We start from the raw sequence: 15,170 nt of genomic DNA, 5'->3' as shown, positions 1-15,170 counted from the left end.
GGTCATGAGTACAGGAATAGCCACAGAAAGTGGTCATTTTATCATGGCGTCGCCGTTGATAACCCCCGTGATGAGAGTAGTAATATTGCTACGAATCTGGAAGCCATTGCACACAGACAGCAGTTCTTAAGCTTAGTTATTTCGATAAGTATGTGCTTACAGTTAGAATCCCCCCTTTGTCTAATGGGAATTACCTATGTGCGCTACAAATAATTGTATAGTCAGGTTTATTACATATTTTACAACAACTACAGCTACAGCAACGACAACAGCGCGCCGTCCTGTACTGACCCTGTCGCCATTACGCAGGTGTTTTTGGCTGAGGATGTGGGCGGAGCCTTCGTCGCCTCGGGTCGAAGCTCCGCTCCGAGGAGGAGCAGAGAGCGTTTCCTCCAGCCAATGAGCAGAGAGCGAGCACCACATGCGTGCCCCAGCCAATCGGGAGGCCGCCACGAGTCGCCTGACAGCCCACCATCCAATAAGGAGGCGAGTGGCGGGGAGAAGAAGCCCCTCCCTCCTCAAGAGGGGGAGTGTGCTCGTGGCAGGAGCGTTCTGCAGACAGTGTGCTCGTGGCAGGAGCGTTCTGCAGACAGTGTGCTCGTGGCAGGAGAGTTCTGCAGACGGTGTGCTCATGGCAGGAGAGTTCTGCAGACGGTGTGCTCATGGCAGGAGAGTTCTGCAGACGGTGTGCTCGTGGCAGGAGCGTTCTGCAGACGGTGTGCTCATGGCAGGACTTCTCATTAAACTGTGGTCATGGATTCAGAACTGAAATCGGCTACGAGTAAACGAAGAGCTCCCGATAACTCATCAGGTGCTGTTAAAAAGGTCGTGCTCGATATGGAGACTTTCACTAAAAACACGATCCAGGTTTGTGCTGGAATCCCTTCGCATAACGTTGAACAAACAAATGAAACGGATCCCCCGGAAAAGTGCAATGTCTCAAACAGTACAAGTGTGTGCATCCGTGACTCACACGGATGAGGTCACTGATGTAATTAAAGCTGTTAATGGGTACATGAATGATACTCCATTGATCCAAACACGTGAAACTGAGCAAACTGTGGCCCAAGATGATTACACCCATTTAGTAAATGAACGTGTAAATGTGAAGCCACAGGAGTGTGGAAGTAAAGATGTAAATGTTTTTGAGAAAGATGGTGGGCAGTGTGCTGATGTTTCCCAAACCCAGCATTATGGGGACTCCCGGATGCTGGATTAACGGTTCCTAAAACAAAAACAGCTGAGAATATAGACCCGGACTCCATTGGAGCAATATCTGATTTAACCGAATCAGATGAGATGGACATGACTGTATTGTCACAGCCAATGGCAGATCAGCCCCAAATCCCTCCACACCTCATTCTCTCGTTTAATGAAACTTATAGGCAAAGTAATGTGATCATTGATCACTTTCCCAATCTAGCTCCCTTTATTCAGACTGCAAAACACGTCCTAAAAAACTCCGAAGAACTTAATCTAACAAAATCGCAGTTTCTTCGACTAAAGAAAGTTATAACAAAAGCAAATGCTGAGTATTCTCAGCATCAAACAAAAACTACTACCAACTGATGAAAACACTAACTTTACAACACTTTATATCAATGGTGGTGGTGCTAACCACATCCGCCAGAGCCAAGTTAATAATTTATTTAAACGGAAGCAAGTTGATGTGATCCTCTTACAGGAAACTCACATCACTGATAAGGTTGAACATGACTGGTGCAGCATTTTTAAAGGTAAATATTTATTTAGTAACATGTCTTCCCTATCTGCTGGAGTTGTTTTTTTTGTTAAAACCAGGACTTGCAGCTGAATCTTGCCTCTTTCAGGAGGTGATTAAGGGCCGCTTTGTTTCCCTGGAACTGGTGGTTAATAACCTTAAGTTTGGAGCCACATCCCGAAGCCCATGATGATTTCTCCCATTGTCTTTCCATCGCCGGTTTCCTTGATGTATGGCACTTGATGTACCCAAGCGATCAACAGTACACATGGTGTCGATGCTCCAATGGTCATGTGTCCTTAGCGAGGCTTGACCACTGGTACATCACCCCACGTTTAAACAATGTTGTAGCCTCCTCAAATATTTTTCCTTTCATTTTCTCTGACCACCACATGGTCACTGTGGGTCTATCCTGTCCCCAATTCCATCATAGAAATGCTTATTGGAAATTTAATACTAGTCTTCTTGATGATGCCACTTTTAAAGAAGCTTTTCAAAATCTCTGGTTGGCGTTAGCTGAAACAAAGCCTTATTTCCAATCTCGTAATGTTTGGTGGGAAAATCTGAAAACCAAAATATAAATTGTCAACAATTTAATTCATACAGGACTCATGAAAGTCGAATCACATTGGCCAGGTTAGAAACCCAAATTCTAAAACTGGAGAACAAACTGGCAAAACAAGAGAATGAGACAAATTATAAATTACTCTGAGAAAAAAAGGACTCAGCTTCGAGAGTTAGTGCATTAAAGGCTGCTGGGTCATTAGTTAGGGTTAGAATCCATAATCTAAAAGTATCAGATAGCCCGAGTAAATCATTTTTCCACCTCGAAGCCGAAACCAAGCCATTTCAGATTATTTTATCAGTAATGGACCCCAGTGAGGATGTAATTACAAATTCTGATGAGGTAAAAAAATACCATTAGAAAGTTCAAAAAAGATGTTTGTAAGGATAAGATAAACCTGTATCTCCCATCTCCCATCCCTGACAGACTCAGCATCTGGAGCTGGAGGTGCCGTTGACTCTCACAGAACTAGAACGAGCCCTGGGTGAAATGGACTCTGGAAAGGCACCCAGAAATGACGGCATATCTGCAGAATTCTGTTTGGAATTTTGGGACCTTATGTGTCAGGAACTCTTGAACATAGTCCAGGAATCTTTGTGTAATGTCATTAAGTCTTTGGAGAGCAGTGGTGAATCTCCTCCCAAAGTCGGGTGATCTCCGACGGATGGAAAATTGGCAACAGGTCTCTCTACTTTGTACCGACTATAAACACTTTTCAAAAGCCGTTTTCGTTATGTTTAGCATACAAAAGCAGAAGTCCAAATACAAAGTGGAAGCAGATGGGCTTCGCATTTTCAGATGCTTTCTCGTTACCCTCGCCAGAGGAGAGGGTATTGCATTTGGATCAGTTTGTTTGTTTGTCCACACAGGACGTGAGTATGGTTTTTATCTGCAACCGCTTGTCGGATTGACACAAAATTTTCACTATGGGAGCCACAACGCATGTAGAATGTTTTAATGATAATTATGTTATACGTTCCATGGTGTGGCAGACATGTTTTTTGTTGAAAACATTATCGAGGCTCGTATGAGAGCTACCACACAAAAACGCACAACAACGGGAGCAGGCGACAAGACGGGTGGGAGAAGGAAGGAAAAAACACAGTGGGGAACAGAGACATGAGATCTGTGGAAGGGAGAGGGATGGGGTGGAGTACACGGGGTAAATAAGATGGACACTACAGGGATTTTCAGAAAGGAAAGCAGGGAACATGAAGGAGGTGGGTTTGGAGTGGATTAATGGGGGTAGAAAAGATCATGGTTTTAGATGGGGGGAGATAAGAGATGGTGATGAACAGCTGTTTTGAAGACCTGGAGGAAAGAGTGCGATTGAAGAGAGTGTGGGAGTTTGTTCCAAAGGTGGGAAAATAGAGGAAGGAAAGAGTGAAGATGAAGATGTGCAGGGACCTCTATCAGAAACTGCACTATGTGGAAAAAAATTGAAACTTGGCACATGGCAAGTATTCCACATGGGGAATAAGTGATGTCTGTATGATGTCAGAGGTGCCTTCGTTGTGACGTCACAATTGCATACTTGGAACACTACATCCAATCAGAATGAACAATTTTGAGTGTCATCTTGGGATAAATTGGTCGACAGAACAAATGTTTTAATGATACAAGTCACATGGTTTGGTAGCGATATTAATAACAATAATAAAAAAGATTTTAAACCTTCAAAAATGCTCTGAAACAGCTGAACAGATTGAGGCGTTACTTTATAGGTACGACCGCCTATCCATGAGGAACAAAAAACATTCCCACCCTATATTGGATATACCCTAAAACTTTAAAAATATTCTTCTCCAGAACGGCTGGACTGATTGAGGGGAAACTTCAAACACGTTCAAGCCTTGGGGATACCAGCATGTTCAAAACTACAAATTCTGAATACCATTCTACATTCCCCAAACTGAGCGACAAGCCAAGGGCGAATAATTGATAGGTCACAGGGTCGAGCAGTCATATTTTATTAAAAGAAAATCTTAAATTATTTCTCTTGAACCTCTGCATCAATCGACATGAAGGCTCACAATGATGATGTCATAGTGATGAGGAATATATTATGTTTTAAATTTCAACCTCATCGGACACATGGTCTGGCAGACAGAACTTTTTTGGAAAATGGGTTCATATATATATATATATATATATATATATATATATATATATATATATATATATATATATATATATTGCATAAGGCTTACTTGGCTGGGTTTGAGGGTAGAGGAGTCGCAGCTGAAATGTGAATCCTATCCAGGTTCCTCCTGATGACTTCATCTTTGCTTTTTGTTCGTTTGGGTTCCTTCTGAAGACTCCAATGCAGTACTGTCCCTGCAGTATTTGATTTGAATTTATCTTCATCCCATTCTGAATTGAATTTAATAATAAACGTCATGGGTCAGGGTCAAGTGTCCGATCAAAATGGGGTTTCATCAAAGCAGGACGTCTTAGTACCCGGTCATCACTGCCAGTTATAGTTATCTCTAGAAGCCTGGTATTGACTTCATGGTTAGGATGGCTGGTGAAAACAACAGATATTACCAGAGCAAACCAAGTGATAAACACAAACATGTTTTACAGCATCAAACCTCAAACCAATCAACTTTATTAATCTGGCAAGCACTGCCCCTGGACATGGGTGTTTGTAGGAAACTAAGAAATAACTCTAACCTCAAGGACTCTTTCTAAAGAGCTCACTACAACTTCTTAACCACAAGAGCCATTTGTTGACAACGTTCACAAGGTCAGTTAAATAAATACAAGCCTTCCTTAAACTTCATTATTAGTGCAGCATTTATTCATTTAATGTGTTACTTTTAAAGTAATGAGAAGTTGGATTTATACTTTACAGAGGAGTTGCATCCTGATGGAAGAGGACGGGGTGCGTCCCGATGGAGGAGGAGGAGGTGGCATGCCCCATGAATGAGGTGATACATCACAGAGGCTCCTGTAGTTTCACGAGTTGGTTTTACTCATAAAGAGTTCTCAACTTACAAATGAAATAAAAACTACAAATTCTGAATACCATTCTACATTCCCCAAACTGAGCCACAAGCCAAGGGCGAATCAACCTGTTCTCAGCATCACTACTATTCTGGTCTAATTCTTGTTTTAAACAGTATTTGCAGTTAAAAAAAAAAAAATAAAAATAAAGAAAAAGTTTCATTGCAGCACAGTGAAAAAATAAAATAAAATAAAAATTACCAAAATCAAATGTAGGCATGATGGGAACTCATGTACCCACAAACATGACAATCTCTGGATGTTGTCCCTGTGATGAGAATGGGAAGGAAAACAGACTGGCACTGGCAATCTTAAAGTTGCAGGTACAGAACCAGCAGTATCAAGGATTTGCATTCCCAGGTTCTGGAATCTGACCTGGTCTCATGGAGAGTTATCAGGTTGCTGTCATATTGCCACAAAAAAAAGGTTACCTTATCAATGTTTAGGGAGCACGTAATCGACCCGCTTCACTTGATGCAATATAAACTTGGTGTCACTGTCCTTGACAAGGATAACTGAGGGTGGGCATCAAATGACAACAATGAAAATTCAATGCTCTCTCTCTCTCTCTCTCTATTTGCCCAAACACCAATGAAACCAAACCCTGATCCAAGCAAGTAGCACCACAGCTTCAGCACCAGTCATTCCACCAAGAGCATGACACTTTCAGATTTAGCTCCTGCCTGATGCTTCTGCTTCTGTTGCTGTGGCTGCTGCTGCTGAAATTCAACTTTTCTTGCTGCAAAACAATGGTTAAAAAAACAAAAAAACATTTCATCTCTTCATCTATCTGCATAGCAAAAGGCTGATTAAAGAGACAAAAAGTTATGCCGACAACACTACAGTTAAGCAGAACGACTTGGTTCTAGTACAATGTGGAGTACAGTGTGCAATCCCCTTCTTTCGAACAAACAACAAATTTTACTTGCATTTTTAACAAATTCACTTTTCGTCATGAAACATCAACACTTTTATGTCGTCCAACCAGCGATGAAAAATTGTACAACGAAATTCAAGGAACTTGGACAGGTGACACTATGTCTGTGCTTTATCAACACCCACTCAGTCGAGTTACCTTAGTTTCACTGGTGAGGGAGAACAGAACAATGGAACATTGTTCAATGAAGTAAGCAATGGGATATCACATCGGGGCTCTTTTTGTTTGTTTTGTGTTAAGGAAGAAAGAGACTGTATGGTGAAGAATGAACCAACACCAACAGCACATTCACACTTCAACAAGGCCAGGGGTGGGCAAAATATGGCCCTTGGTCCAGATCCGCTATCACTCCCAGACAACTGACCAGACTATATTCTTCCGCCCTTAAAACAAAAATCAAATCAAAATGGTTATTTAAACACAGTCAAAGCAAGAACATATAAGGGGAGATTTTTTAATTGACTATCAGTGAACGATGTGAAGTAGACCAGAAAACCAAATCACCGGTCTCCTCTCTGGTTGTTTCGAGAAAAAAACACACACACACACACACACACACACACACACACACACACACACACACACACACACGTTTTTTTTTTACTTTTACTTTAAAAGACATTTGGACAATCTGGCAAACACAAACTCACTAGTACCTTTTCTGTGATCATCATGCAAAAATATCTCAACACCTGAAACTTAAATAGCACAGCCCGTTCACGCATCATTAATTAAAAAAATACTGAGATGGTGAGGAAATTATGTCAAACAGATATGCAGCCCTCAATGACATAAAATTATTTTGTGGCCTGCCCGTGGAAATCATTGCCCACCCCTGAACTAGACCTTCTCACAGATATCCCATGCAACCAGGTACGCCCTCTTACAACACACATCAAGCATGCCCATCCACAACACATCCCCTCTCGTCTTCAGTTGTCCTACCCTTCCTCCCACCCTTGGTTCACTGAAACTTGTGGCGAGGCAGTTGTCCTGAAACAGCTTGTCTTTGCCTCATGGAAAGCAAACCCAACTGAGGGTAATCTCAGTTCCTTCCATAAAGCTCAGAACAAGCGTGTATCTATCCTCAGGAGAGCCAGAAAACAACATCTTAATAAGCTCAAGTCTGAACTTTCAAACCACTCTCCATCCTCAAAATCCTGGTGGCGTCTAATCAAATCTGTTTCTGGTGTTTGTTCCCCCTCCATCCCCTCCCCTTCCTCAAATGGCCGCACTGCTGATACCGCACGTGAAAAGGCTGAATGCCTCAACTCGGTGTTTGCAGATAAATCTTGTGTCCATAACCCATCGCTTTCTCTACCCACCTTACCCAGTCGCACCCAACTGTCCCTGGACTCTGTGTCCTTTTCTCCTGACAAGGTGGAGAGCTTGCTGTCAAACCTCGACTCAGATTCTGCAACCGGCCCAGACGGCATCAGCCCACATGTCCTAAAAACCTGCTCTTCTGCTCTTGCTCACCCTCTCTCTGTTCTATTCACCCTCTCATTTGCTCAAGGTCATCTGCTTGGAATTCAGCAAACATTACCGTCCTGCATAAAAAAGGTGCAAAAACAGATCCCTGCAAACTACAGACCAATCAGCCTTCTCCCAATCATCAGCAAGGTTATGGAATCCATCATCGCTTCAGACATGAAATCCTTCCTCTTCTCCAATGGCTTGATTTCCGATCTTCAATTTGGTTTCAGACCAGGTCACTCTACCCTGGATATGCTGCTTCTTCTCTCCCAACAATGGATGGAGGTCCTCAATGCTAGACATGAAATCAGAGCCACATCCCTAGACATATCGCGTGCTTTTGACATGGTCTGGCACCCTGCCCTACTCACCAAACTCTCTTCCTATGGTATCCAAGACAACCTCCTCTCATGGCTCGCAGATTTCCTCTCCTGTCGCAGTCAACGTGTGGCCCTAAATGGAGTTCGTTCATCCCCTCTTCCAGTCCAGGCTGGAGTTTCTCAAGGCAGTGTTCTGGGCCCTGTTCTTTTCTGGTTTTCATCAACGATCTCTCCAACTCTCTGGAAAATCCTCTTTATCTCTTTGCTGATGACTCCACCCTCTGTTGTATCATTTGTCATCCATCAGACCGGCAAGCAGCAGCTTCTTTGCTCACTGCAGATCTGGGTAAAATCACAAAATGGTCCAACACGTGGAACATGTCTTTCAATCCGGACAAATCTCACACCCTCACAATGTCTCTCCGAAAGGATCGTTTCGGAACCAGACACGCCCTAGCCCAACAGGGAACCAGTACGTTCGTGCACAACACACAACCAGCCACGACTGGGCACAACACACAACCAGGCGTTCCACACGTGGGGGAAAAAAGGCATGAAGGAGTGGAGGTGAGCAATCAAGCTGGAATTCAGCAGTTTCATAAACATTTTAGAGTTAACACTATTTAAGGGCAGCATGGCCAAGGAGTAGGACCTACAAAGGTATTGCATTTCCAGTTGCTGACGCAGCCGCACGCTAGGTAAGTCACTGAAGAAGTTTTCATCCTCACTGCCAACAGTTTGAGGAACATGGAAAATCCTCATGATTTTGCGTTTATTCCTGAAAAAAGTACAATTAAAATCTCATTGCAAAAAAAAAAAAAAAAAATGACGTCATAATTATCAATTAAGTTTGCTATGAAAAAAGATACATACTATGGTGAAAAATGTGTCGATCGGACTTACCGTTCCTGAGAAAATGATTTTTAAAGCGAAAGAACCCGCAAATTGTCAGCGGAAAAAGAATAAATAATAAATAAACAGAAGAAAAACAATAGGTTACCCAGTCCATTAGACTGGGTACCCTAATAAACAGAAGAAAAACAATAGGTTACCCAGTCCATTAGACTGGGTACCCTAATAAACAGAAGAAAAACAATAGGTTACCCAGTCCATTAGACTGGGTACCCTAATAAACAGAAGAAAACAATAAGTTAACCAGTCCATTAGACTGGGTACCCCAATAAACAGAAGAAAAACAATAGGTTACCCAGTCCATTAGACTGGGTACCCTAATAAACAGAAGAAAACAATAAGTTAACCAGTCCATTAGACTGGTACCCTAATAAACAGAAGAAAAACAATAGGTTACCCAGTCCATTAGACTGGGTACCCTAATAAACAGAAGAAAAACAATAGGTTACCCAGTCCATTAGACTGGGTACCCTAATAAACAGAAGAAAAACAACAGGTTACCCAGTCCATTAGACTGGGTACCCTAATAAACAGAAGAAAACAATAAGTTAACCAGTCCATTAGACTGGTACCCTAATAAACAGAAGAAAAACAATAGGTTACCCAGTCCATTAGACTGGATACCCTAATAAACAGAAGAAAACAATAAGTTAACCAGTCCATTAGACTGGGTACCCTAATAAACAGAAGAAAAACAATAGGTTACCCAGTCCATTAGACTGGGTACCCTAATAAACAGAAGAAAACAATAAGTTAACCAGTCCATTAGACTGGGTACCCTAATAAACAGAAGAAAAACAACAGGTTACCCAGTCCATTAGACTGGGTACCCTAATAAACAGAAGAAAAACAATAGGTTACCCAGTCCATTAGACTGGGTACCCTAATAAACAGAAGAAAACAATAAGTTAACCAGTCCATTAGACTGGGTACCCTAATAAACAGAAGAAAAACAACAGGTTACCCAGTCCATTGGACTGGGTACCCTAATAAGAGCGCAAATGTCAGACACAGACATGATAATGGCACTGAAGAGAAAATCATTTCAACAACATGAACAAATCCTGTATTCCAGAAAGAAAAAAAGAAAAAGAAGAGAAGGTTTTAATTCACCATTTGTACAGGGTGTATCAAAAGTAACAGTGCACTGAACGACATACTTGTTTCACACGTTTGTTGATCTTAAAAGTAAAATCAATAAAATGCATGCTCGTTTACTTCTGGTATCATTGACTTGCTAAAGTGAGGTACACACAAGGCGAGACACAACACAAGTGAACCTCCACAAGCTGGATGTTAATGGTTTATTCCAAAGGCAACCCGTAAAGAATGGTCCTACCATTGGAAGAAAGAATGTTTTTGGTGCAGCATGTTTTTTGCTATGATGGGAAGTACACGTGTGAGGTGCAGGATTTGTTTCAAGAGAAATTCAGCAAAGACGATTCGTCGATTTAAAAATTTTGGGAAACTGGTAACGTTGCAGACAACTCTGAAGTAGCACTCCAATGAAATGGTCAATGAGGTATGGCAAACTTGGCAAAGGATTAGCGATCGCCGATCGGTCATATCAACACCATGCGCCCGGAATGTCAAGCAATGTCCGAATTGGACAAATTAACTTTTTGTTTTTAGCAGTCATAACTGTTGCCAAGTTCATTTTTGGAGATTACATTTTGAAATTCGACTTAGTTTAAGAGATTCTAGAGCTTATAGCATGTGCGGAAATTAAATAAAGCCATGAACGCTGGCATTTCCAGGCATTTATAAGCATTACAATGTATCCAACGAGTTGTAGATATGATGATCAGGTATTCGATGTTACAAGTGAGGAAAGTGGGGGAAAAAAATAAAAACTTTATTACTCAGAAATTGTTGCAGCCTGTTCCATGCCCCCCCAAAAATGGCAGCCTAAGACTCTTGCGTGCTGACCAAGATGGCATGCCGCCATCTTGTTTAGGCTTATTTTGGTTTTTCGTGATGAGCACTCCCTAAATTATGTTCAAAGATGTGTTTAAATTAACCCAAACACTGTGTGTGTGTGTGTGTGTGTGTGTGTGTGTGTGTGTGTGTGTGTGTGTGTGTGTGTGTGTGTGTGTGTGTGTGTGTGTGTGTGTGTGTGTGTGTGTGTGTGTGTGTGTGTGTGTGTGTGTGTGTGTGTGTGTGTGTTCCAATGCCGCCACTCTCTTGTATGAACAGGAAATTGTAGAAACTAGTCGCCTCTCATCCACCGATATTTCTCGTATTCCTATGTATTTTCACCAGTCCGATTTGTATCCAGGAATGCAACAATTATGGTGAGCCATCTTTTAATGACCACTTTTTCATTTAAATGCTGAAAATTATGTTTAAAAGACTATTTGACTTAGTTTATTTTTGGCTTGCAATGGCAGGTTAAAAGTGCCCACGCTCATCACTGAAAACATGCACAGCACATGCATGAAAAGCCTCGTTAGCATTCATACATCAATTTGAGTCCTGTATTCCCATGCAATATTCAAAAACCCCATTACATGAGCAAAAAAAAAAATAGGACGACTGGACCTGGAGCCTATCTGGGCCCTGGTCTAATGTTGTAACCCAAAATTGGTGTCATTCTGACTGGTGAGTCTGGAGAAGAAGATTTAAAAAAGAATTCATGTGATTTTTCCCAAAAGTTGACCAAGTCAGTAATTTTGACACTTCCGGACAGGTGATCCGCATGACTTCCACAATATAATTAACATCCCTACCCTACCATAATGTTGCAACCCACATTTGGTGGCATTCTGAAATGTGGATCTGGAGAAGATTTTCGAAGGAATTTGCACGACCATCATTTTGACTCACTTCCGGTCATGTGATCAGCATGGCCTCTGCAATTTAACATCAGGATCCCATCTTAATGTCGTAACCTAAATTTGGTAGCATTCTGATCGGTAGGTCTGGAGAAGAAGATTTGGGAAGGAATTTCCACGATTTTACAAAAAAATTGAATAAGCCGGCCATTTTGACCTACTTAAAGGTCAAGTGACCGGAACGACCTTTGCAATTCCTGTTGCCAGTAACGAGAGGAATGTTGCTGCCAAATGTCAGCTGGATCGGCCCAGCGGTTTGGCTGGAGAAATCAAATGGTGTGAAAAATTGATGTATGGCATCCCCCCCCACCCCCAATCATATGTGCATCCCCATCTAGCTATACATCCCCATCCCCACCTAGTATCCCCCCCCCCACTCTGTCATCCATATATCCCCAACCCTCACACCCCCGTATCATAGTTTACCCCCAACACCTTTGTGGAAGAAAATAATTATATTGATGTACTCTCAATTATAATTGTTGCTGGTGTTTTATAAATTTAATTTTTATGCTGTAATGTCTATGGAACAAAGTGACCTGGTTGATAACAGCAACTTATGCCATAATTATGTCATTCGCTTTTCACCAAGAAGACACGTATTGCAGTTGGAGTTCTTTTTGCCCAAGGATTAGCCCCCTCCACTTTCCCATGAAAGCATATAAATACCAGGAAATGTAATCTTGTTTTAGTGCAATCATTGTGGATGTATACCATCTCAGTGAGTTGTACTCCTTGATACCATTACACCCCCGGGTCTGGTCACCAAGTGTAACCATTACACCCCCGGGTCTGGTCACCGAGTGTAACCATTACACCCCCGGGTCTGGTCACCGAGTGTAACCATTACACCCCCGGGTCTGGTCACCGAGTGTAACCATTACACCCCCGGGTCTGGTCACCGAGTGTAACCATTACACCCCCGGGTCTGGTCACCGAGTGTAACCATTACACCCCCGGGTCTGGTCACCGAGTGTAACCATTACACCGCTGGGTCTGGTCAACGAGTGTAACCATTACACCCCCGGGTCTCATCACCGAGTGTAGCCATTATACCCCCGGGTCTCCTCACCGAGTGTAACCATTACACCCCCGGGTCTCGTCACCGAGTGTAACCATTACACCCCGGGTCTCGTCACCGAGTGTAACCATTACACTCCAGGGTCTCGTCACCGAGTGTAACCATTACACCGCTGGGTCTGGTCAACGAGTGTAACCATTACACCCCCGGGTCTCATCACCGAGTGTAGCCATTATACCCCCCGGGTCTCGTCACCGAGTGTAACCATTACACCCCCGGGTCTGGTCACTGAGTGTAACCATTATACCCCCGGGTCTCCTCACCGAGTGTAACCATTACACCCCCAGGTCTGGTCACCGAGTGTAACCATTACACTCCAGGGTCTCGTCACCGAGTGTAACCATTACACCCCCGGGTCTCGTCACCGAGTGTAACCATTACACTCCAGGGTCTCGTCACCGAGTGTAACCATTACACCGCTGGGTCTGGTCAACGAGTTTAACCATTACACCCCCGGGTCTCATCACCGAGTGTAGCCATTATACCCCCGGGTCTCGTCACTGAGTGTAACCATTATACCCCCGGGTCTCGTCACAGAGTGTAACCATTACACCCCCGGGTCTGGTCACCGAATGTAACCATTACACCCCCGGGTCTCATCACCGAGTGTAATCATTACACCCCGGGTCTCGTCACCGAGTGTAACCATTACACCGCTGGGTCTGGTCAACGAGTGTAACCATTACACCCCCGGGTCTCATCACCGAGTGTAGCCATTATACCCCCGGGTCTCGTCACCGAGTGTAACCATTATACCCCCGGGTCTCGTCACAGAGTGTAACCATTACACCCCCGGGTCTGGTCACCGAGTGTAACCATTACACCCCCGGGTCTCGTCACCGAGTGTAACCATTATACCCCCGGGTCTCGTCACCGAGTGTAACCATTATACCCCCGGGTCTCATCACCGAGTGTAATCATTACACCCCCGGGTCTCATCACCGAGTGTAATCATTACACCCCGGGTCTCATCACCGAGTGTAATCATTACACCCCGGGTCTCGTCACCGAGTGTAACCATTACACCCCCGGGTCTCGTCACCGAGTGTAACCATTATACCCCCGGGTCTCATCACAGAGTGTAATCATTACACCCCGGGTCTCGTCACCGAGTGTAACCATTACACCCCTGGGTCTGGTCACCGAGTGTAACCATTACACCCCCGGGTCTCATCACCGAGTGTAATCATTACACCCCGGGTCTCGTCACCGAGTGTAACCATTACACCCCCGGGTCTGGTCACCGAGTGTAATCATTACACCCCCGGGTCTGGTCACCGAGTGTAATCATTACACCCCCGGGTCTCATCACCGAGTGTAATCATTACACCCCGGGTCTCGTCACCGAGTGTAACCATTACACCGCTGGGTCTGGTCAACGAGTGTAACCATTACACCCCCGGGTCTCATCACCGAGTGTAGCCATTATACCCCCGGGTCTCGTCACCGAGTGTAACCATTATACCCCCGGGTCTCGTCACAGAGTGTAACCATTACACCCCCGGGTCTGGTCACCGAGTGTAACCATTACACCCCCGGGTCTCGTCACCGAGTGTAACCATTATACCCCCGGGTCTCGTCACCGAGTGTAACCATTATACCCCCGGGTCTCATCACCGAGTGTAATCATTACACCCCCGGGTCTCATCACCGAGTGTAATCATTACACCCCGGGTCTCATCACCGAGTGTAATCATTACACCCCGGGTCTCGTCACCGAGTGTAACCATTACACCCCCGGGTCTCGTCACCGAGTGTAACCATTATACCCCCGGGTCTCATCACAGAGTGTAATCATTACACCCCGGGTCTCGTCACCGAGTGTAACCATTACACCCCTGGGTCTGGTCACCGAGTGTAACCATTACACCCCCGGGTCTCATCACCGAGTGTAATCATTACACCCCGGGTCTCGTCACCGAGTGTAACCATTACACCCCCGGGTCTGGTCACCGAGTGTAATCATTACACCCCCGGGTCTGGTCACCGAGTGTAATCATTACACCCCCGGGTCTCATCACCGAGTGTAACCATTACACCCCCGGGTCTGGTCACCGAGTGTAACCATTACACCCCCGGGTCTGGTCACCGAGTGTAATCATTACACCCCGGGTCTCGTCACCGAGCTTGAATTAAAATAATTAAACTTTGTCATTTATATTTTTTCCGCATCATTCATTTTACAGAGTACACATGTCCAGAAAATCATCAAGCTCAAATAAACAACCAGCTCATGACTCAAGTAAACCTTCTGACCATTAAAGGGTTATACGTAACCAAGGTCTATGATCATGACGTCATGACTCGAAACTCAGG

The 15,170-nt window shown here is 43.9% G+C and overlaps 1 protein-coding gene across 1 annotated transcript in view; it reads right to left on the bottom strand.

The window, feature by feature from the left end:
• Nucleotides 1–4,863: 4,863 nt before the first annotated feature.
• The window catches only part of SMIM19 (small integral membrane protein 19), an 11,018-nt gene continuing 711 nt past the window's right edge, over nucleotides 4,864–15,170 (bottom strand). Inside the window, exons 3-4 of the mRNA XM_085849091.1 lie at nucleotides 8,684–8,805; nucleotides 4,864–6,033 (exon numbers count right to left, since the gene is read on the bottom strand). Coding sequence (XP_085705217.1) covers nucleotides 5,936–6,033; nucleotides 8,684–8,805 — 220 coding nt within the window. The 3' untranslated portion in view covers nucleotides 4,864–5,935. The remainder of the gene's footprint in view (nucleotides 6,034–8,683; nucleotides 8,806–15,170) is intronic.

This window comes from Eptatretus burgeri, chromosome 12 (genome assembly GCF_056783735.1).
Source record: "Eptatretus burgeri isolate ZD-2024b chromosome 12, Ebu_testis_v1, whole genome shotgun sequence".
Lineage (NCBI taxonomy): Eukaryota > Metazoa > Chordata > Myxini > Myxiniformes > Myxinidae > Eptatretus > Eptatretus burgeri.
The sequence above is the reverse complement of the archived record's forward strand: the minus strand, read 5'-3'. Positions and strand labels throughout refer to the sequence as shown.